The following is a 20,757-nucleotide window of genomic DNA, read 5'->3' on the forward strand; positions in this document are numbered from 1 at the left end:
CCCCCCCCTTTCTACCGTTTTTCATACCTTCAATTGGTATCAGAGCGCAAGTTCTGATTACCACACCTAACAGTGTTCAGTGATCCGGGCCGGTGTGAAAAACAATGGCTGCCACCACCAGTGAAACTCAAAGAGATGGTTACAACGCAAAGCCTCCTATGTTCGATGGTCAAAGGTTCGAATATTGGAAAGATAGACTGGAAAGTTTCTTTCTGGGTTTCGATGCAGATCTCTGGGATATTATTGTGGATGGCTATGAGCGTCCAGTTGATGCAGATGGCAAGAAGATCCCAAGGTCAGAGATGACTGCAGAACAAAAGAAGCTGTACTCACAACATCACAAAGCAAGAGCAATTCTTCTAAGTGCTATTTCCTATGAGGAGTACCAGAAGATTACCGATCGTGAGTTTGCTAAAGGCATTTTTGATTCTCTGAAGATGTCTCATGAAGGAAACAAGAAAGTCAAAGAATCAAAGGCATTGTCTTTGATCCAAAAGTATGAATCCTTCATCATGGAGCCAAATGAGTCCATTGAAGAAATGTTCTCCAGATTTCAATTGCTTGTAGCTGGCATACGACCTCTCAACAAGAGCTACACAACAAAAGATCATGTCATAAGGGTCATCAGGTGTCTTCCTGAAAGTTGGATGCCTTTGGTGACTTCAATAGAGCTCACGAGAGACGTTGAGAATATGAGTTTAGAAGAACTCATCAGCATTTTGAAATGCCATGAGCTGAAGCGCTCAGAGATGCAAGATCTGAGGAAAAAGTCCATAGCCTTGAAATCCAAATCTGAAAAGGCTAAGGTTGAGAAGTCAAAGGCTCTTCAAGCTGAAGAAGAAGAATCTGAAGAAGCATCAGAAGATTCTGATGAAGATGAGCTGACTCTGATCTCCAAGAGACTCAACCGCATCTGGAAGCATAGGCAGAGCAAGTTCAAAGGCTCTGGAAAGGCAAAAGGAAAGTATGAGTCCTCAGGCCAGAAGAAGTCTTCAATCAAGGAAGTCACATGTTTTGAGTGCAAAGAATCTGGGCACTACAAAAGTGATTGTCCAAAGTTGAAGAAAGACAAGAAGCCAAAGAAGCACTTCAAGACCAAGAAGAGTCTGATGGTGACATTCGATGAATCAGAGTCAGAAGATGTTGACTCTGATGGTGAAGTCCAAGGACTCATGGCCATTGTCAAAGACAAAGGAGCAGAGTCAAAGGAAGCTGTTGACTCTGACTCAGAATCAGAAGGAGATCCTAACTCAGACGATGAAAATGAGGTATTCGCTTCCTTCTCTACCTCTGAACTGAAACATGCTTTGTCTGATATCATGGATAAGTATAACTCTTTATTGTCTAAGCATAAAAAGTTGAAAAAGAACTTATCTGCTGTCTCTAAGACTCCTTCTGAACATGAGAAAATTATTTCTGATTTGAAAAATGAAAATCATGCTTTGGTAAATTATAACTCTGTGCTTAAGAACCAGATTGCTAAGTTAGAAGAAATTGTTGCCTGTGATGCCTCTGATTGTAGAAATGAATCTAAGTATGAAAAGTCTTTTCAAAGATTCCTAGCTAAAAGCGTGGATAGAAGCTTAATGGCTTCAATGATCTATGGCGTAAGCAGAAATGGAATGCATGGCATTGGCTATTCTAAACCAATTAGAAATGAGCCTTCTGTGTCTAAAGCTAAATCCTTGTATGAATGCTTTGTTCCCTCTGGTACCATATTGCCTGATCCTTTACCTGCTAAAGTTGCTAAACATCCTCTTAAAAAGGGATCTTTCTCTATGACTAAATATCATGCAAATATTCCTTTAAAATATTATGTTGAGACACCCAAGGTGATCAGAACCTCTGGGGTAACTAACAAAAGAGGACCCAGAAAGTGGGTACCTAAGGACAAGATCATCTATGTTGCAGATATCCTTAATAGCTTCACTGAAACACCAATCATGGTATCTGGACAGTGGATGCTCGCGTCACATGACGGGAGAAAAGCGTATGTTCCGAGAGCTGAAACTTAAGCCTGGAGGCGAAGTTGGCTTCGGAGGAAATGAAAAGGGTAAAATTGTTGGTACTGGTACTATTTGTGTAGATAGTAGTCCATGCATTGATAATGTTTTATTGGTAGACGGCTTAACACATAACTTATTGTCTATAAGTCAATTAGCTGACAAGGGTTATGATGTTATATTCAATCAAAAGTCCTGCCGGGCTGTAAGTCAGATCGATGGCTTTGTTCTGTTTAACAGCAAGAGGAAGAACAACATTTATAAGATCAGATTATCTGAGTTGGAGGCTCAGAATGTGAAGTGCCTTCTGTCTGTTAATGAAGAGCAGTGGGTATGGCATAGACGGTTAGGGCATGCCAGTATGAGAAAGATTTCTCAGCTGAGCAAGCTAAACCTTGTCAGGGGCTTACCCAATCTGAAGTTCGCTTCAGACGCTCTTTGTGAAGCATGTCAGAAAGGAAAATTCACAAAAGTCCCTTTCAAGGCAAAGAATGTTGTCTCAACCTCAAGGCCGTTGGAACTTCTGCATATCGACCTCTTTGGACCAGTGAAAACTGAGTCTATAGGTGGCAAGAGATAAGGGATGGTTATCGTTGATGACTATAGCCGCTGGACATGGGTAAAGTTTCTAACCCGCAAGGATGAGTCTCATGCTGTGTTCTCTACCTTCATTGCTCAAGTGCAAAACGAGAAGGCTTGTAGGATTGTGCGTGTCAGAAGTGACCATGGTGGAGAGTTTGAGAATGACAAGTTTGAGAGTCTGTTTGATTCCTATGGAATTGCACATGATTTCTCTTGTCCCAGAACTCCTCAACAAAATGGTGTTGTTGAGAGGAAGAACAGAACTCTTCAGGAGATGGCTAGAACCATGCTCCAAGAAACTGGCATGGCTAAGCACTTTTGGGCAGAGGCAGTAAATACAGCATGTTACATTCAGAACAGAATCTCTGGGAGACCAATTCTGAATAAGACTCCTTATGAATTGTGGAAGAACATAAAACCCAACATTTCTTATTTTCATCCTTTTGGCTGTGTTTGTTATGTTCTCAATACTAAGGATAGATTGCATAAATTTGATGCTAAGTCTTCTAAGTGTCTATTACTTGGTTATTCTGATAGATCTAAAGGTTTTAGATTTTATAATACTGATGCTAAGACTATTGAAGAATCTATTCATGTTAGATTTGATGATAAGCTTGACTCTGACCAGTCAAAGCTAGTTGAAAAGTTTGCAGATTTAAGCATTAATGTTTCTGACAAAGGCAAAGCTCCAGAGGAAGTTGAGCTAGAGGAAGATGAACCAGAGGAAGAAGCTGGTCCCTCTAACTCACAAACTCTGAAGAAGAGCAGAATCACTGCAGCTCACCCTAAGGAATTGATTCTGGGCAACAAAGATGAACCAGTCAGAACCAGATCTGCCTTCAGACCCTCTGAAGAGACCTTGCTGAGTCTGAAAGGATTGGTGTCCTTAATTGAACCCAAGTCCGTAGATGAAGCTCTTCAGGACAAGGATTGGATTCTGGCCATGGAAGAAGAACTGAATCAATTCTCCAAGAACGATGTTTGGAGCTTAGTGAAGAAGCCTGAGAGTGTCCATGTTATTGGAACGAAATGTGTATTCAGAAACAAGCTAAATGAGAAAGGAGAAGTAGTCAGAAACAAGGCAAGGCTAGTTGCTCAAGGCTACAGCCAGCAGGAAGGAATAGACTACACTGAAACATTTGCTCCGGTAGCAAGACTGGAGGCAATTAGACTGTTGATCTCCTTCTCAGTAAATCACAACATAGTTCTACATCAGATGGACGTAAAGAGTGCCTTCCTAAATGGTTATATCTCAGAGGAAGTCTATGTTCATCAACCCCCAGGTTTTGAAGATGAAAAGAAACCAGACCATGTGTTCAAATTGAAGAAATCACTCTACGGTCTGAAGCAAGCTCCCAGAGCATGGTATGAGAAACTTAGCTCATTCCTTCTGGAGAATGAGTTTGTAAGGGGTAAAGTAGATACAACTCTTTTTTGCAAGACTTATAAAGATGATATCTTAATTGTGCAAATTTATGTTGATGATATTATATTTGGTTCTGCTAATCAATCTCTATGCAAAGAATTTTCTGAGATGATGCAGGCTGAATTTGAGATGAGTATGATGGGAGAATTAAAGTACTTTCTGGGAATACAAGTTGATCAAACACCAGAAGGAACATATATCCATCAGAGCAAGTACACTAAAGAACTTCTGAAGAAGTTCAATATGCTGGAATCTACAGTGGCCAAGACTCCAATGCATCCTACATGCATTTTGGAGAAAGAAGATAAAAGTGGTAAAGTATGTCAGAAGCTCTATCGTGGAATGATAGGTTCACTTCTATACTTAACTGCATCTAGGCCAGACATATTATTTAGTGTTCACTTATGTGCTCGTTTCCAATCAGATCCAAGGGAAACCCACTTAACTGCTGTTAAGAGGATCCTAAGGTATCTGAAAGGCACCACTAACCTTGGCTTGATGTATAAGAAAACATCAGAGTATAAGCTTTCAGGTTATTGTGATGCTGATTATGCTGGAGATAGAACAGAGAGAAAAAGTACTTCTGGAAATTGTCAATTTCTGGGAAGCAATCTAGTCTCATGGGCAAGCAAGAGGCAATCAACCATTGCACTATCAACTGCAGAGGCAGAATATATCTCAGCAGCAATATGCAGCACTCAGATGCTCTGGATGAAACATCAGCTGGAGGATTATCAGATCCTTGAGAGCAATATCCCAATTTATTGTGATAACACTGCTGCAATCTCGTTGAGCAAGAATCCTATCTTGCATTCAAGGGCAAAGCACATTGAGGTAAAGTATCACTTCATTAGAGATTATGTGCAGAAGGGCGTACTTCTTCTGAAGTTTGTTGATACTGACCATCAATGGGCAGATATCTTTACAAAGCCCTTAGCAGAGGATAGATTTAATTTTATTCTGAAAAATCTAAACATGGACTTTTGTCCAGAGTGAAGATGGATCAGAACCTCTGACTATGATACTTCTTGATCAGAAGATGTCTAGTCCAGAAGGTAACTCAATCAGAGTGTGTGTGCCCACTGGTACTGACTCTGAAGCTGAGACAACAACACGTGTGTCAGAATTTCTGATGCATAATTCCTTGTGCCCGTGTGACAGTCTGTTATGATTGCGTGTAGATATGCTTATCTCCTGTGTGTGATTGTGTATTTTACTGTTACTATCTATATTTTATTTGATGCACTCCTTATTTCTGCCTTGCTTCAACACTCCTCAAATCCCCTCACTCCTATTCCTGAATCCCAGCCAGCCGAACAAACCACCTCTCCACCACATTCCCCAAGATCTTCCTTCTTTCAACCTTCTCCTACTGAAGCACCTCTCTGGAATTTGCTTCAGAACCCAACCTCTAGGTCAGAAGAACCAACATCTCTCCTTACCATTCCGTACGACCCATTATCTTCTGAACCAATCGTCCAAGACCAACCCGAGCCCAACCAAACAGAACCACAACCCAGAACGTCTGATCACTCTGCTCTCAGAGCATCAGCACGTCCTGCTGCCAGAACCACGGATACAGACTCTTCAACAGCCTTCACACCTGTATCCTTCCCAACCAATGTTATTGACTCTCCTCCCTCCAATACCTCTGAATCAATTAGAAAATTCATGGAGGTTAGAAAAGAAAAGGTATCTGCCTTGGAAGAGTATTACCTTACCTGTCCAAGCCCTAGGAGATATCCTGGCCCTAGACCTGAACGTCTAGTTGACCCAGATGAACCTATCTTGGCCAATCCTATCCAAGAGGCAGACCCCTTAGTTCAACAAGCTCACCCTGTCCCTGACCAACAAGAGCCCATTCAACCAGACCCTGAACCTGAACAATCAGTGTCTAACCAATCCTCGGTTAGATCACCTCACCCTCTGGTTGAAACTTCAGACCCTCACCTTGGAACCTCTGAACCCAATGCTCCCATGATTAACATTGGTTCTCCACAAGGTGCCTCTGAAGCCCATAGCAGCAATCACCCAGCCTCTCCTGAACCCAACCTCTCCATAATTCCCTATACTCACCTTCAACCCACATCTCTCTCTGAGTGCATCAATATCTTCTATCATGAAGCCTCTTTGAGGCTCCGCAATGTGCACGGTCAGACTGATCTCAGTGAGAATGCTGAAAATGTGGCTGATGAGTGGAACAATCTGAGCACTTGGCTAGTGGCTCAAGTTCCAATTATGATGCAGCTCCTGCATGCAGAGGGCAGTCAGAGCATTGAGGCTGCAAAGCAAAGGCTTGCTAGGAGGGTGGCTCTTCACGAACTAGAACAGAGAAATAAGCTTCTTGAAGCTATTGAAGAAGCCAAGAGAAAGAAAGAACAAGCAGACGAAGCTGCACGTGAAGCAGCAGCTCAGGCTGAACAAGCCAGACTTGAGGCAGAGCGTCTTGAAGCTGAGGCTGAGGCAGAGCGACTTGCACCAGTTGTGTTTACTCCTGCTGCTTCTGCTTCCCTTCCAGAACCTCAAGCTGCTCAGAATGTTCCTTCCAGCTCTACTCAGACAAGCTCATCCAGACTCGACATCATGGAACAACGTCTTGACACTCATGAATCCATGCTGATTGAGATGAAGCAAATGATGATGGAACTTCTGAGACGCACTGACAAACCTTAGTTTTTAGGATCTCTTCTTTTTCTTCTTTTTCGTTAACTTTGTTTTCCTTTTGTTAAACTCTGTTTCTTTTTATTTATTTATTCTCTTTTGTTCGTTTGTGATTATATATGCATATATATCTATATACTTATGTCACATATGTTTGCAAAAGTCTTTTTTATTCATTGTTCTATGTTTACATCATATTTCTTTACATCATATAATCTAGAATGGAGGATCCCTCCTCATTCTTCTGCACTCCTGGCGCTGCTCTGACCTATCCTTCTCCAGACGCTCCAGTACATGCTGGATGTTGTTGAGTCTGACCTTTAGCTCATCTTTCTCCAGAATCTCTTCTGAAGTCCTGAGCTTCTTTTCCAAGATTTCTTTTTCTTCCAGCAGCTTGAGTTCAAGCCGGCTGAGTTCTTGCACCTCCTCCACGAAGGCAAGAAATTCCTTCAGGTCTCTCTCCAACTCTGGACGCAGGTCCTCTTCCAGCAGTGTCCGTGTCAGCTCCGCAATGGTAGTTGCACCCTCTGGATGCCTGATGTTCAGGAACAAGTCCTCTTCAAAGGCCTTCTTCCTCAGCTCTTCTAGTGCTACGTTGTATGATGCCATTTTTTTCTTACTGAAAATTATTCGAGGTGTGAAGCTTACCTTTCTCTCCAACGCTTTTTATAGGCTTCACTTTCTCTCTGAAAGTTAATGCTATTACAGTTTCTCGAGGTTAAGTTCTTGGTAACTGACCCTTCTATTTACTCACTTGACCGGTGGTAAACGTTCATCCCTTGCATTAACTCTTCTATTTATTTTCGCCTAACTCTGATTCTTACATCGTTTTCATTTTCTTTAAACTTAGACCTTCTCTAAGGGGGAGTACCTTGTACTTCAAGCTAAGTTTTTCACACCCCAAGCTTTTTGCTTATGACAAAAAGGGGGAGTAAACCCAGTTTTTGATGTGTAAGATGTGTTAGTGTGATTTATTTTTCTTTTGGAGAATTTAAGAGTTCCACCTTCATGACCATAGATGTGTCACTGGGCAAATACAAGGAATACATTTCACTTCTTCTGAAGTGATTCTAAGTTGACTCTGATACCCAAGACTCTGATACCTTGTCCATGACTCTGATCACTTATGCGCTCTGATTATTCGTCTTTCATCTATGTCATAAGCTTCTCACTCTGAACTCTTATATTTTTTAGCTCAGAATCTAGACTTTACTAACGTTTTCATCAAGTATTAGATTTAGGGGGAGCTAAGCTCAGAATCAAGCAGTGACTTGAATTCAGAATGAGCAAGATAAACTATTCACATCAGGATAAGTATTATTCTATATCTCTAAACTCTGAGTGAATTCAGTTTAATGTTTAAGAATTGTTCATCAAAAATCTTAGTTTTGTCATCATCAAAAAGGGGGAGATTGTAAGATCAAGTTTTGATCTAGTAGTACAACTCTATGTTTTGATGATTACAAGTTAACCTTTTGATATGAACAATTGTGGTACTCTAACGTGTTTTTCTGAGTGTGCTATTTACAGGCTCTGACCTCAACTCAATCTCACACAAATCAGAAGCACTGTGTATAAAGAGTGACCCAAGCAACGCTTTCGCATTCACCATGTTCAGTATGAACAGTGGAAAAGCTTCAGAAGTTCTGAAGCTATACAAACTCTGATGTGGACTCAGTCGCTAGAAGCTCTGAAGATCCAGAAGTTCTGATAACCAAGAAACACTGAAGGTTCAGATGTTCTGATGGTGTAGAAGACTCTGAAGATCCAGAAGCTGAATAGTGGAAACTCTGAAGTCCAGAAGCAAGAAACTCTGAAGGCCATGTTCTTCCCTCTGAGTTCAGAATCAGAAGATACAATGGTCAGAGGATCTGTGCTTTCCCTCTGACTCTGATCAACCGGCTTCACAAGTTCCAATATGAAGTATTCCCCTGATCAGAAGTCTCCTAGGTTAAAAGGTCAAGTCGCTATCCAAGTACAAAAGCAAGTGTACCTTCCTGACGACCTACCTAACGTTCTCAGCCACAGCAGAAGCTGGATTTTCCAGAACTGCCCTCCAACGGTAGCATTTCCCATGCAACGCTCAACCCTAATCCTTGGAGTATATATAAAGGCTGAAGATTGAAAGAAGCGGCTAAGAAACTAAGTAGAAGCAATACACACGCGCAAGACATATTCAAAATATTCTAAGCTTTCTTTCATCTTGAAATTCATTGTGTTTACTATAAGCTTTTTAGAAGCACTTTCTTTGTAAACAAGAACTTCATATACAGTTGTATAGTTTGCCTTTAGGAGATCAAGGTTGATCGGATCCTAGAGAAGACTAAGAGAGTGAATCTTAGTGTAAGCTAAGTCAGTGTAATTGTTAGTCACTTGTAGGTTTCAAGTGCAGTTGTAACTCTTACCTGATTAGTGGATTGCCTTCATTCTAAGAAGGAAGAAATCACCTTAACGGGTGGACTGGAGTAGCTTGAGTGATTTATCAAGTGAACCAGGATAAAATCCTTGTGTGCTTTTCTATCTCTTATCTTTAGCACTTAAGTTCTCGAAAGATTTGCCAATATCTTTAAGGTGGAAGTCTTGTACTGAAAACGTTATTCAAACCCCCCCTTTCTACCGTTTTTCATACCTTCAGTAGACGCTATGTTGCCGGTGGAAATTGACAATTTCACATGGCGGACTCAGCCGGATTTGGAAGGGGAGAATCAAGCCAATATGGCGATGGAACTGGATCTTTTGTCTGAAACACGTGACGAAGCGCACATTCGAGAGACGGCGATGAAGCAGCGCGTGGCCGCCAAGTACAATAGTAGGGTTCGTGTCCGAGATATGCAGGTTGGCGATTTGGTCCTCAAGTGGCGATCAGGATCCTCGGGAAACAAGTTGACTCCAAACTGGGAAGGGCCCTACCGTATTGTCAAAGTTTTGGGTACAGGGGCCTACCATTTAGAAGAGCTCGATGGAAGGCGGCTACCCAGGTCATTCAACGGTTTGAGCCTGCGATATTATTACAGTTGATTGGGGGCGAGAGGGCTTGTATGGCGAGGATCTCTAGGGAAGAACTTCGGTTGGACAAAGTGAACTCGCCACAGTCAGATATTTTCAATTTTTCTAAAGATGTCTCCAAACTCTCCAATGTACTGCCATAACAAAAGCGTGCTCTTTTTCTCCGAAAGGAGTTTTTTAACAAGGCGCTCCATCAATAAAACGAAAATTCATGAAATTCGTGTCCAAAAATTCCAGGAATTCCCTGACGATCGGAATTGCCGATCGATATAAAGAATTACGGCGATCACTAGGTGGGACGAGCTTGATCCCCAAAGGGGCTTGCTGGAACCCTGAAGGTGGCGGCGATTCCACAAATGGCCTTTGACGCCTGGGAATCAGCCCCCGGAAAGTCTGACGTGATCGCCGGTCCCGTAAACGATGTGCTGGGTAAGTCTCGCCAGAATACGACGAGCGCCATTAGCTAGGCAAAAGTCTTGGGACTCCCAAATGGCCATTGGGACCCAAGCATTGTAAGCCCCGAGCGGGCAAAGCCCCGGGCGAAGCCCTCAAGAATGGAGGTCGTTTATCCCTTTGTGGAAAACGTTTAAAGTCTTGGCGGAGAAATACCAAGCAACAAGCCCTAGTTAAAATTAATGCACGGAATCGTTAGGCGTAATTCAATCACATGACGCGTGAAAAATAGCGCAAGATATAAGGTCGGCGAATGAATAAGGTGGAAGTCGGGTGCTTGGTCACTCAGGATGTTGAGTATTTTATTACTCCGGGGCGTCGGGGCGTTTAACTGTGAAATTCATTCTTAAATTTTTTAAACAATAAGAATGCGACGATTTGCGAAGTGGCGACCAAAAGAGTTACAACGAAAGCAATCATTCAACAAAATTTACAAAGTATTCAAAGGCGACATAAAAACAATGGCGAAAGGTTGCTTATATATAGAAATGACAGGAAAGTGCATTACAGAGGGCGGTAAAGGCTAAGTAAAAGTTAAAGTTACACTATTCATTATTTCTTTCTTTTTCTCCTGTTTCTTCATCTTCTCCTGTTTCTTCTTCTTCTTCAGTTGCGGTCCAGAGGTGTTGGTCAATCAGAGGAGGATCATCAGGACCAACCAGTCCTTCGGCAGTGATTTCTTTCATTATTCCCATGGCGCTGAAGTCAAAGTTAGGGAACAAGTGTTGAGCTTGGTCCTTGGCGAGGTAGAAACCACGCTCACGATTGTCATAGGCAATGTCAGCGGCTTGCTCCCTCGCCTCAACGGCTTTGGAACTCTCCACCATTAGCTCGCCCTCTAGCTCTTTGATCTTCGCAAGATGGGAAGTAATTTCAGCATCTTTCCCGGTGAGGGCTTCCCCATGAGCCTCGTCCGCCTTCTTCATCTCTTCAGAAGCAGCTCGCATCGCCGCCTCCAGATCCGCCTTCGCCGAAGCCAAAGACTCAGCAGACTTTTTCTCTTGCTCCGCCAGCACCTTTTTCCCTGACTCCAGTTCAACGCGTAATGCGTCGAGCTCCGACTCCTTAGCGGCCAGTGCCTCGCTTCTGGCAGCCAAGTCCTTCTCAACTTGGTCTTTTTCCTTTTTGCAAGCTTGGAGGCTTGCATCGAGACCATCCGCTTCTTCCCTCATTAGCTCCAGATCGTTCTCCAGTTCGCCGATTTTGATTCCCGCCGTACCAATCAACTTGTCCGCCTGAACTTTTTCTTTGGCCGCTTGTTCCAACAGTTTGTCAAAGCGCTTCTTCCAAGCGGCGGCGTCTTCCTGATGCTTGGCATTCTCAGCCCTCAACCTTTCAGTTTCAGCAGCGGCGGCGTTGAAATTGTCAAACGCGTGGGCAAAGATGCACCCAGCACGTAGAAGACAAGCAAGGGTCTCCTCCTTGGTCTCATTAATGCCTCGACTCAAAACTTCTTTTTCTATGGCATAACGGTTGAGGCCGGTAAGTAAGAACTCTGAAGGTTCAATGGCGTTGGGAAGCATATTGTAATAGCTTGAAGAGCCGCCCTCGGTGCCGGGAGCTTGCTCAATCCGGGCTGCTTCAAAGGTAGTGGCGGCACCAGGAGGGGATCTTTCCTCTTGACGACGCGGGGAAGACATGGAGCGCCCATCATTCGTTGGAGGCGGGCTAGGAGGTGTGACTTGGCGAGGGGGAGACTTGGGGGTTTATTTTTCTTTTTCTTTCTCCCCGGCGGGGGCATTGGAGGATGCGGCAGCAGTTGTGGCATTGATGGCAGCTGGAGGTTGAGAAGTGTCGGTGGTGGTGCCAGCAGTTGACGACTGGCCAGCAGTTGCGGGTGTGGCGCCTACAGTAGTGGATTTGGCGGCAGCAACGGTGGCTGTACCACCGGCAGCAGGATTGGGAACAGGTTGGGCAGACTCGGTGGCCGTGGCGGCGGAAGCAGTGGCGGAGGCTTTGGCAACCTTCTTACCTTTGGATACAACGGCAATGGTGTGTTGAGCGCTGGGGTTGGAAGAGCCGGCGACTGCAGATCCTGGGGCGACAGATGAAACTTTAACTAATCTCCTCCTTTTGGGGACTTGGGCGCCCTCGGCTTGGGTCTCAGCACCGCCCCGCTTTTTCCCGTCGCCCTCAGTGTTGAACTTTGGAGAAAAACAGGCCATTCTCCTCTCGCGGGCTTTCAGGAGCTCGGCGTTGGTGAAGTTCATATCTTCTGCAAAAAAAAAAATAAGAGAAAAGAGGGGGGTCAATAACAACATAGGGGGTAAGAAAGAAAATGTCGATGATAAAAGTAAAACTGTAGGTGACCTAAGTATTTGGGTGTCTTTGAGAGGCGAGTGCCCTCAAGGACTGTTGAGCAGTCAAGGATGGGAAGCGGGGCAAGGAGATTCAAAAAGGCTTTGTCGTGGCAAATAAAGATTCCTTTGAGGGATCAGTAATCCCATTGGGCTTCTCCGTCCAGTAAAAGGGAAAAAGGGCAGTCCCGTCCCTAAGGGTGAAAGCCTCTGGATAGGCGGGGTGAACCGCCACACGGAAGTATCTCCGGGCAAAGGAGGACTTCGCGTTGCTTTTATGGGGATTCAAACACTTACGGCCGGCTCGGGCCTTTAAAGAGATTCATCCTCTATTTTTGATGGACTTGGGGTCAGCATCGTAGAGGTAGAAGAAGCTGGTGGGAGATGGGGCGGTGCCAACAGCGGCGCACAAGATTTCAAAGCACCAGATGAAGGCCCAGGCGTTGGGGTGAAGTTGACAGGGAGCCGCGTTGATGTCGCGGAGGACGGCTTGAACGAAGGGTGAAAAGGGAAGCCTGACTCCAAGCTCGCCAAACATATATTCATACGCAAAGAAAAAATGGGATCTCTTTACGTCGCCGTTGATCTTATGAAGCCAGGGGCGGTCCTCAGCACTGCAGGGCCAAATCCTAAGTTTGGCGTTAAATTCGTCATCGTCAGATAAACCACCAAGGTTGCTCACGAATTCCACGATAAGATCACTATCCTGGAAAACGGAGGGTTGGTCTATAGCTTCGTGGGTGGGTGCTCTTTGGACTGGAAGGGGCAGAGTCGCGAAAGATTTCAGTCGGTAAGGAGGGATCTCCGGGACCTCTAAACGGAGGCTGCCGGCTGCGGTAGAGTCAGGGTCGCTCCCAGAAGAGGAAGAGGTGTGATTAGGGGAGTTAGGGTTTGAAGCCATCCTTCGTAATGAAATGAGGAAAAGGAAAAGACGAGTAGAGATAAGATGCAGAGATAAGGAAACAGGGACTCACCGGGCAAGGATGTGAAGAGTGGGTAGCGGAAAGGGTGAAAGGCGACGGCACCGGAGCGGAAGTTGGAAGAGGGAGCTTGGTAAGCGATTAGAGAAGTGAAGAGAGGTTTCGGAAAGGGATGATTGTAGGGAAGAAGGGTTTTTATAGGCAAAGGGGGGAGGCTGGAAGGGTGACGCGTGTTGGACGCGTGTGGAAGGTTGGAAGTCATTATGGTTTTTGGGAAATGGGACGCGTGTGATGGGAAGTTACGGCGCATGATTGGACAAGTTATGAGGAGAGAGGTGACGGTTGCGGAGAAAGGGGAAAACTGACGTAATTGACATATCACATGGGGCAGTTAGAGATTTGAAAGGCTTTTTGAAAAAAAGGGAAAGCGCGAAAGGCCCCGCCACCATGAAGACTAAATGCCATCGCTTAACAAATGGTGTCGCCAATGGAGTTTAGTCACTCGCCAAGGGCACCGCCAGCTAACGCTTGGATGATCAACACATGATTAACACCTGTCACCTAGCTCGCCGACTCCGACTAATCGTCAGTACAAAACGATCGTTCCCGCCGCCTGTGGACTTGTGGACTTGGCGGGCTGGGTTGCTCGCCAAGACCAGTGGACTGGGCGGCTAAAGAAGTTTGTTTCCTTTTGCTTACGCCATGTTGGCGACGTAGTATTCTTCTTCTTTCTTAAGCCATGTTGGCAGCTTAGATTCCAGTGCACCATAGGATGCATGTAAAAGCATTTAAAAGACACACTTAGCTCTCATACTTCGAGCTCGGTGTCTTGTGGACTAGTGGACTGGGCGAGTCCCTAGAGGGGCAACGCCCAGGGTTTAGCCCGCCTGAAGGCAAGAACTTGGCCTTAAATTGGGCCTCAACCTCAGAGGCCCAATGGGCCCGATAGGTAGTACCCACGCCCTATAAATAAGAGGTAGATACCAATTGTAAAAGACTTTTGACTCATTTGATGAAAAAGCATATGAAATTCAGCATTCTCATTCTCTCTTTAGCATATTCTTCCACTCTTTAGGTACTACCCCTTCCTTCAATGTTCATTCCCGGAACAAAAATATTACACCAACAATTTATTAGAGATAGTGTGTCACATTCATGTAGAGGAAAGTTAACAAATGATAATACATCAGTTTGCATTGTCGGTGTAAAATTGTTTTTACTTTTTACACTGACAATCCATTAGAGTATGTCATTCATGTATGCCAAGTAAAGGTAAAATTACAATCATGTTAAATTATAATTAAAATAAAATTCTGTTCAAAAAAAAATAATTAAAATAAAATTATTATTTTTTATTTTGCAGAATTCGATTGAATATCTATCTAAACAAAGTTTTCAAATTTAATTCAGAAATTATTAGCCAAAAAATAATTCAGAAATTAAACATTTTTTTTGAGACAGTAAATACCTGAGTCCCTCAAAGCTGCTGTCTCTTGACGCTCCCGAAAAACAGGAACTGCAATCTTCTTCACTGTCACAACCTCCACCTTCACGCACAGAAGCTAGCTAGGTATTCACGCGTGAAACGAATCTCAAGTGCCGAATCGATTTTGCCCAAGCAGAATCGATTCTACTACTGGGTGCGGAACCAACCAAACCCCTTCAAACCACAATGTTGAAGAAGAAGCTCTTCCCAACGACCCTTTCAACTTTCTTTTTGAGCCGCACCTTAACTTCGATTCCTCAACACTCTCACCTCAAACTCTCTCTTCACGCATTTCCATCACCACCACTCCGAGATCTTCTGTGTCATAACCCCGCGTTCTGTTTCTCTCTCGGGTCTCTCAGATTTTGCGGGGAGAGTTTCTGCTCAAAACCTGCAGAGAAGTTTGAATCCAGGTGCTGGAATTGTCACGCTGAATCAAAACCTGAATCGGAACCTTTCCTGCTCTGTCACTCGTGTCGGTGCATTCAGCCTGTGGATCATTCGGTGGATTATTTCGAGATTTTTGGGTCGTAAGTTTCTGGGGTTTTTGTTTTATGTTCTGGGTGCTGAAATTTTTAACTGAAGTTTTGATCTTTGTTGCAATTCATTTGTGTTATAGGCTTTCAAGAATGAAAAGTAAGTTATGTTGGTTTGTAGCATATGAATCTTGTTGATTTGAGGCACAGAAATTTTTTACTAGGAAAGTGAAACTTAATAATTTTGTAGGAAATTGCTGGTTTTTTTTGTCATTCTAGATCATTGCATGCTTCATGTTTAAGGTTGTAATGTATGTTTTGGAATGTGTCTCATCAAGCAGAAAGATAAATAATGGTCTTTATGTATCATAACTATGTCTTAGTTATATTCCTGCTTTTCAATGTTAGGCTATAAATAAGTGGTTTTTAGTTTTTGTGATGAAGAAAAGAGAAATCTATTGATTTATCGTCTATAAATTGATCGATAAGTTGAGAAACTCAAAAGTGGTTTGTCATTAATTTAAGTTTTGAATTTAACACAGGGAGAGGAAATATGACTTAGAGAGTAGCTATTTGGAGGGCAAGTACAAAGAGTGGCAAAAGAAACTACATCCTGATTTAGTACATACAAAATCTCAGGTTGGTTTGATGCGATGTCCTTTTGTCATGCTTTATATTTCATATAATTTTACTTCTTTCTGATTTAGTTTTTTGCTCTTTTATTTGTCTGGAGGAGGGTAGTGAAGTTGGATTTGTTTCTGGAGAAACTAACAAATTTTGTTTTAATTACTTCAATTGGTTAGAAAGAAAGAGATTTTGCTGCTGAACAATCTGCAAGGGTGAATGATGCATACCGTACACTTGGCAAGCCTTTGTCAAGAGGGATTTACATGGTAAGCATGGTTTCATGTAAAGATTTGAAATGATGATGCTTCATTAATTGCAGAATTTAAAGGTCTTAGAAGTTCAATGGTGATAATAAACTTGCGATGGAGAAATTTTTTATTTGATCAAATGAGAAAAATAAATTATTGTTCAATCAACACAAGCTTTCCAACAGTTTCATTAGTTATGTATAGTTTAATAGTTTCTTCTGCCCTTTAACCGAGTAATGCTGTCCTGTTGGGTTTTAGCTGAAGCTTGACGGTGTAGAAATTGATGAAGAACAGACAATTTCAGATCCAGAATTACTAGCAGAGGTAACAGATAGAGCTTTATTAGTTTTCATTGTGAAATTTCCTTTCAACTTAATTTCTGTGTTAAACAAAATATCATTAAACCATGTACTTTGAAAAACGAGTTGAGTTATTCTCTTTGAAGCTTGAATAATTTATTTGAATTTGAAGATACTTCGATTTCTCTTCCATAGTGAAAAAAATAAAAATATCTAAAGGAAAAGTCGTAGCAATCTGAGTATCATTGTGCACTGTGAATGGGAAGATAGTTATAATGATGAATAGGTAGGTATTCTTTAGCATCTGAAAATCCATTTCCCATTTAGGGTCGGCATTGTCAGCATACAGAGCATTGACTTACCTTCTCTAAGTGAAAATAATGTGAAATTTAAATATCGAAAATACATTTCAGCAAGGTATACGTTCAATGAAATTCTAAACTAGCATTTTGGCACAGAAACATATTTTCCTTTTTCTTTCAATCTTTCCCATCTCTTTTTTTCTTCCTCTTAAATAAATCAGCTTCCTTTTCCCAGAACTTAAAATTGAACTTTGGAATTTAATTGGTATACAGTATACACTGTCTATTGTTTACTATCTCTTTTCTCATCTTCCCTTCTACAAAAATTAAAATCTAACTTCAAATCCCATTCTACTGCTAAATTTGTCTGCAGATAATGGAAATCAGGGAAGCAGTTGAAGAAGCAAATAACTCTGAGGCTTTGAATCAAATTCTCTCTCAGGTATGTCTTGGAAGCTCCAATAGTCCAATCTACAGGGCACAAGTGCAACAAAGTCAGTTCAAATGATTTTTATATTATTGCTCTGATGCTGTTTCTTCATATCTCCCTCTGATTCTTCATACAGATGCAGGAGAAACTGCAAAATTGGTCTAATTCCTTTGCTCATGCTTTTCAAAACCGGAACTTTGAAGAAGCGAAAATTGCAATCAGGAGAATGACTTACTATAGTCGTGTGATTGATGAAGTTGTAAAGAAGCTTTGATATAGGTAAGCCTATAGGTAATTTCATCTTTTTCTTTTGCCTGATTGCTTGGGCTACCCTTGGTAGAGGTGAAGCTAAGAAATTTAAAAACAAGAATTGAAGTTTCGGGTGAAAACTGAAAAGTCCTTTATGCTAACTGAAAGTAGGTCAATTAGAAAGAAATGACAATGGGATGGCCGTCATTTTCGTCTCATCTTTAAAAAAAATTAATGCATTAATGCAATTAAGAGCTAAAAATGGAGGTTGGAAGCAACTGTTAATATCTGGAATGAACTTGACTCAGTGTTTTCTCATATCCTAGAATTATTATCTCAGTAAAGACAACCTTATCTGGAATGAACTTGACTGAGTGTCTTCTTATATCCTAGAATTATTATCTCAGTGAAGACAACCTTAGTTTAAGTTCATCAACCCGATCAATAATCTCACCATATATTCATTTGTTTTAAATATGCTTTTATCTTCATTTTATATTTGTCGAAAGCATGCACGTTACACAAGTACAATTCCGCTTGACTGTTATATTGATAAGTGATTCTATCAGCTAGTAGACACTATACACACTCGTGTTATTACAAGTTCCAAATCAAGGATGTAGAAATGAGAGATTCTTGCATGTTCATGAATGGAATAGCAATTAATGCATGCTTCAGTTACATCTCCACCTCAATTACATCTCCACCATTGATTTTAAGTTGGTAGCCTCAAATCAATTGTGGAAATATTCTTAGAGCGTGCTTTAACTTCTCTGTAGAAAGTGCAGGATAATATGCTTGGTCCATATAATTGTAAAATGGATTGCATTCTTTTTCTATATTTTCATGAAGATATATTCGTTGCTGCACCATGTCTGACAGCATTTTTAATCACTTTCCAGGACATCATTATTGCTGACCCTCTTCTGCCTTTTGCACTTCAAGGCTTTCACAGTAAAGTGTATTCATCAAAAACTTATACTTCTACTGATATGTTCTTTCTCTATAACCTTTGTAATGTGGTGCATAGTTTCATCTTAAGATGCCCCTACTTGTGATTCTGCCTCTGATTCCTTTACTGTCATTTTATTATTGATTATATCAGTGTAGGCAAAGACGGAGTGATTCCTTTGGATTGATCACATGTCTGAATGAAGTGGCGTCTCAGAAAATTACCATATGATCTCATATATTTCTCAGTAGACCTTTTTGCTTCTCAATGCACATTCTGACACATAATGAGGCAGCCTGCATGCAACTTAGCAACAGTCTTGTGTTCCTGAATATAGCTATTATGAATACCTTGGGAATTTTGCTTCACTGTATTTGATGCTACAATAAAGGTGTTTTGTGGCGAGGTTAGAAATGGATTCTTATGTTATGCAATTTGATGTTTATAATAAACGAGCTGCCAAATAATATTTAATTTAATTATCCATTAGTTTATATTCTGGATAATTAGCCCTATGTTTTTGTTAACAAAATTATTTCACGAAGAGGATAATGGCTTTTTAAGGGAAGGAACAAGTTTCAAAGAAAACATGCTCTTTAGTTAAATAGAAAGAGGAACTGTATCGCATAAGAGTGCATTTGTTTTAGATTAAAAAATGATTTTAAATGGTCTAAGAATATAGATTATTTTTTAGAAATTTTTAAGAAAAGCGTAAACTGATTTGTGTATGGTTACTTTAATTAAAATTACGAGTGAATCGTCATATTGGTCCCTGAGATAGTAAGTGTCAGTCATATTAGTCCCTAGAAATCATTAATGGTGAAAAAAATCCCTGAGTTTGTCTTCGTCGGTCATAGTAGTCCCTAACCACGTTGGGCCGTTAGTCCCTGGGACGGAAATGTGATATGTCACTTTAATTGACACCTTGGCTTGCCCTCGTGTCGTGCACGTGGCATAAGTTACTTTCCCCCAAAATCTTTATTTCACAATGGTCCCTGATGACGTGGCACCTCCCCATTGGACCAATATGTGGGGGTAAATTAGTCTCTGCCAACCTATGATCATAAGACGTTGGAGAGTAGAGAGAACGTCAGACCATCTTCTTCTTCCTTACCCATTGCAGAGAGAAAAGCTTCAACCTTTAAGAGGATTAGGTCGAAAAACACTGGTTCCTGAGCGGCGGTGTAGTTGGGTGTGTGCGCCGTTGTTGTCTGGTGAAGGACGACGGCCGACGGTGACGAGTTCCACGGTGTGTCTTCATCGTTCTTCACGACGTAAAGGTAGGTTTTTGCTTTAAGTTTCATCGTTCTTTTCATCTTCTATTTCTTGGTTTTGTATGTGTTACTGTTCGAATGGATGTTAGGTTGGTGTTTGTGTAGTGATATTTTGGGTCTGGTTGTTGGATTTTATTTGGGGTTGGGGTTTATGATGATACATGCTATTATGGGAAAATGAAGAAAAGTTTTGGTTTTTCCATTTGTGTTCTAACCTGCCCTGCTTTGTTGAGTTGATTTGTGGTGGTTTTGATGTTATGAGAAAACCCCCAAATTTTGTACTGAGAAAACCCAAAAAAATTTCATGATATTACTTCTAATTTTGTGTGTCATGCAATGCAGATGATTAATCGCAAGATGACTCTGATTTTGCACCATGGTGGAAATCTAGTGACAAATGCTGAGCCTGATGGTGTGGGTGTGTTGTATGATGGAGGTGAAATGTGTGTGTGGGAAGACATTGATGTGGATACATTCAATGTATTTACGCTGGAAGCATTAGCCAAAGAACACTACTACCACAGCTTTAGCAAAATATGGTTTCGGAATCATGGAGCTGAAGAAGGGATAATGGATCTCATTCAGGTGGAAGGGGATGATTCTATAAGAGACATGTTCATAGTTGCTATGAAGAACAACTGGGAGATAGAAGTCACTTTAAGCATATTATGAATCATGAGCCATTTATTGTGCATGGACCTCCTGATCTAGTGGTGCCTAGTGAAGATGATGATGATGTGGAGATCATACCAAATGCTGAAAATGTTGTAGAATCAGAGGGAAGCAAAGTAGCTGATACTGCAAGCAGAGTTCCTGATCCAGTGGTGCCTAGTGAAGATGATGATGATGTGGAGATCATACCAAATGCTTAAAATGTTGTTCTTGATCTTGATGATCAAAGCATGCATGTGGATGATAATGAAGACAATGAGGACAATGTTGAGCTGATGATGAGTGAACAAATGTTGGCTGATATAGATGCATGTATTGACAGATTTATGGAACAAGAAGAAAGGGATGATACTGCTAATGGGAAGGGGAAGAAGGGAAGCACAAAGGAGAAGGG

At 41.8% G+C, this 20,757-nt stretch overlaps 1 protein-coding gene across 2 annotated transcripts; it reads left to right on the forward strand.

Moving 5' to 3' along the window:
• Positions 1 to 14,818: 14,818 nt before the first annotated feature.
• LOC130720794 (iron-sulfur cluster co-chaperone protein HscB homolog) lies at positions 14,819 to 18,899 on the forward strand. Of its 2 annotated transcripts, none has more exons than XM_057571491.1 (8): positions 14,819 to 15,364; positions 15,853 to 15,949; positions 16,114 to 16,203; positions 16,444 to 16,509; positions 17,160 to 17,228; positions 17,353 to 17,495; positions 18,368 to 18,426; positions 18,571 to 18,899. In XM_057571491.1, exons 1-6 carry the CDS (start codon positions 15,021 to 15,023, stop codon positions 17,488 to 17,490), a joined length of 804 nt encoding a protein of 267 aa, XP_057427474.1. In that variant the 5' UTR covers positions 14,819 to 15,020; the 3' UTR covers positions 17,491 to 17,495; positions 18,368 to 18,426; positions 18,571 to 18,899. The 2 variants fall into 2 exon arrangements, with proteins under 2 accessions (XP_057427474.1, XP_057427475.1); XM_057571492.1 differs by having other exon boundaries at positions 18,368 to 18,419.
• The last annotated feature ends 1,858 nt before the right edge of the window (positions 18,900 to 20,757 follow it).

The sequence above is a fragment of the Lotus japonicus genome, chromosome 5 (assembly GCF_012489685.1).
Source record: "Lotus japonicus ecotype B-129 chromosome 5, LjGifu_v1.2".
NCBI classification, from domain to species: domain Eukaryota; kingdom Viridiplantae; phylum Streptophyta; class Magnoliopsida; order Fabales; family Fabaceae; genus Lotus; species Lotus japonicus.

Coding starts and splice junctions, on each gene's coding strand:
- LOC130720794 (XM_057571491.1), top strand. CDS start 15,021: ATGTTGAAGAAGAAGCTCTTCCCAACGACCCTTTCAACTTTCTTTTTG. Junction 15,365..15,852: donor TATTTCGAGATTTTTGGGTC/GTAAGTTTCTGG, acceptor AATTTAACACAG/GGAGAGGAAATATGACTTAG. Junction 16,204..16,443: donor TGTCAAGAGGGATTTACATG/GTAAGCATGGTT, acceptor GTTGGGTTTTAG/CTGAAGCTTGACGGTGTAGA.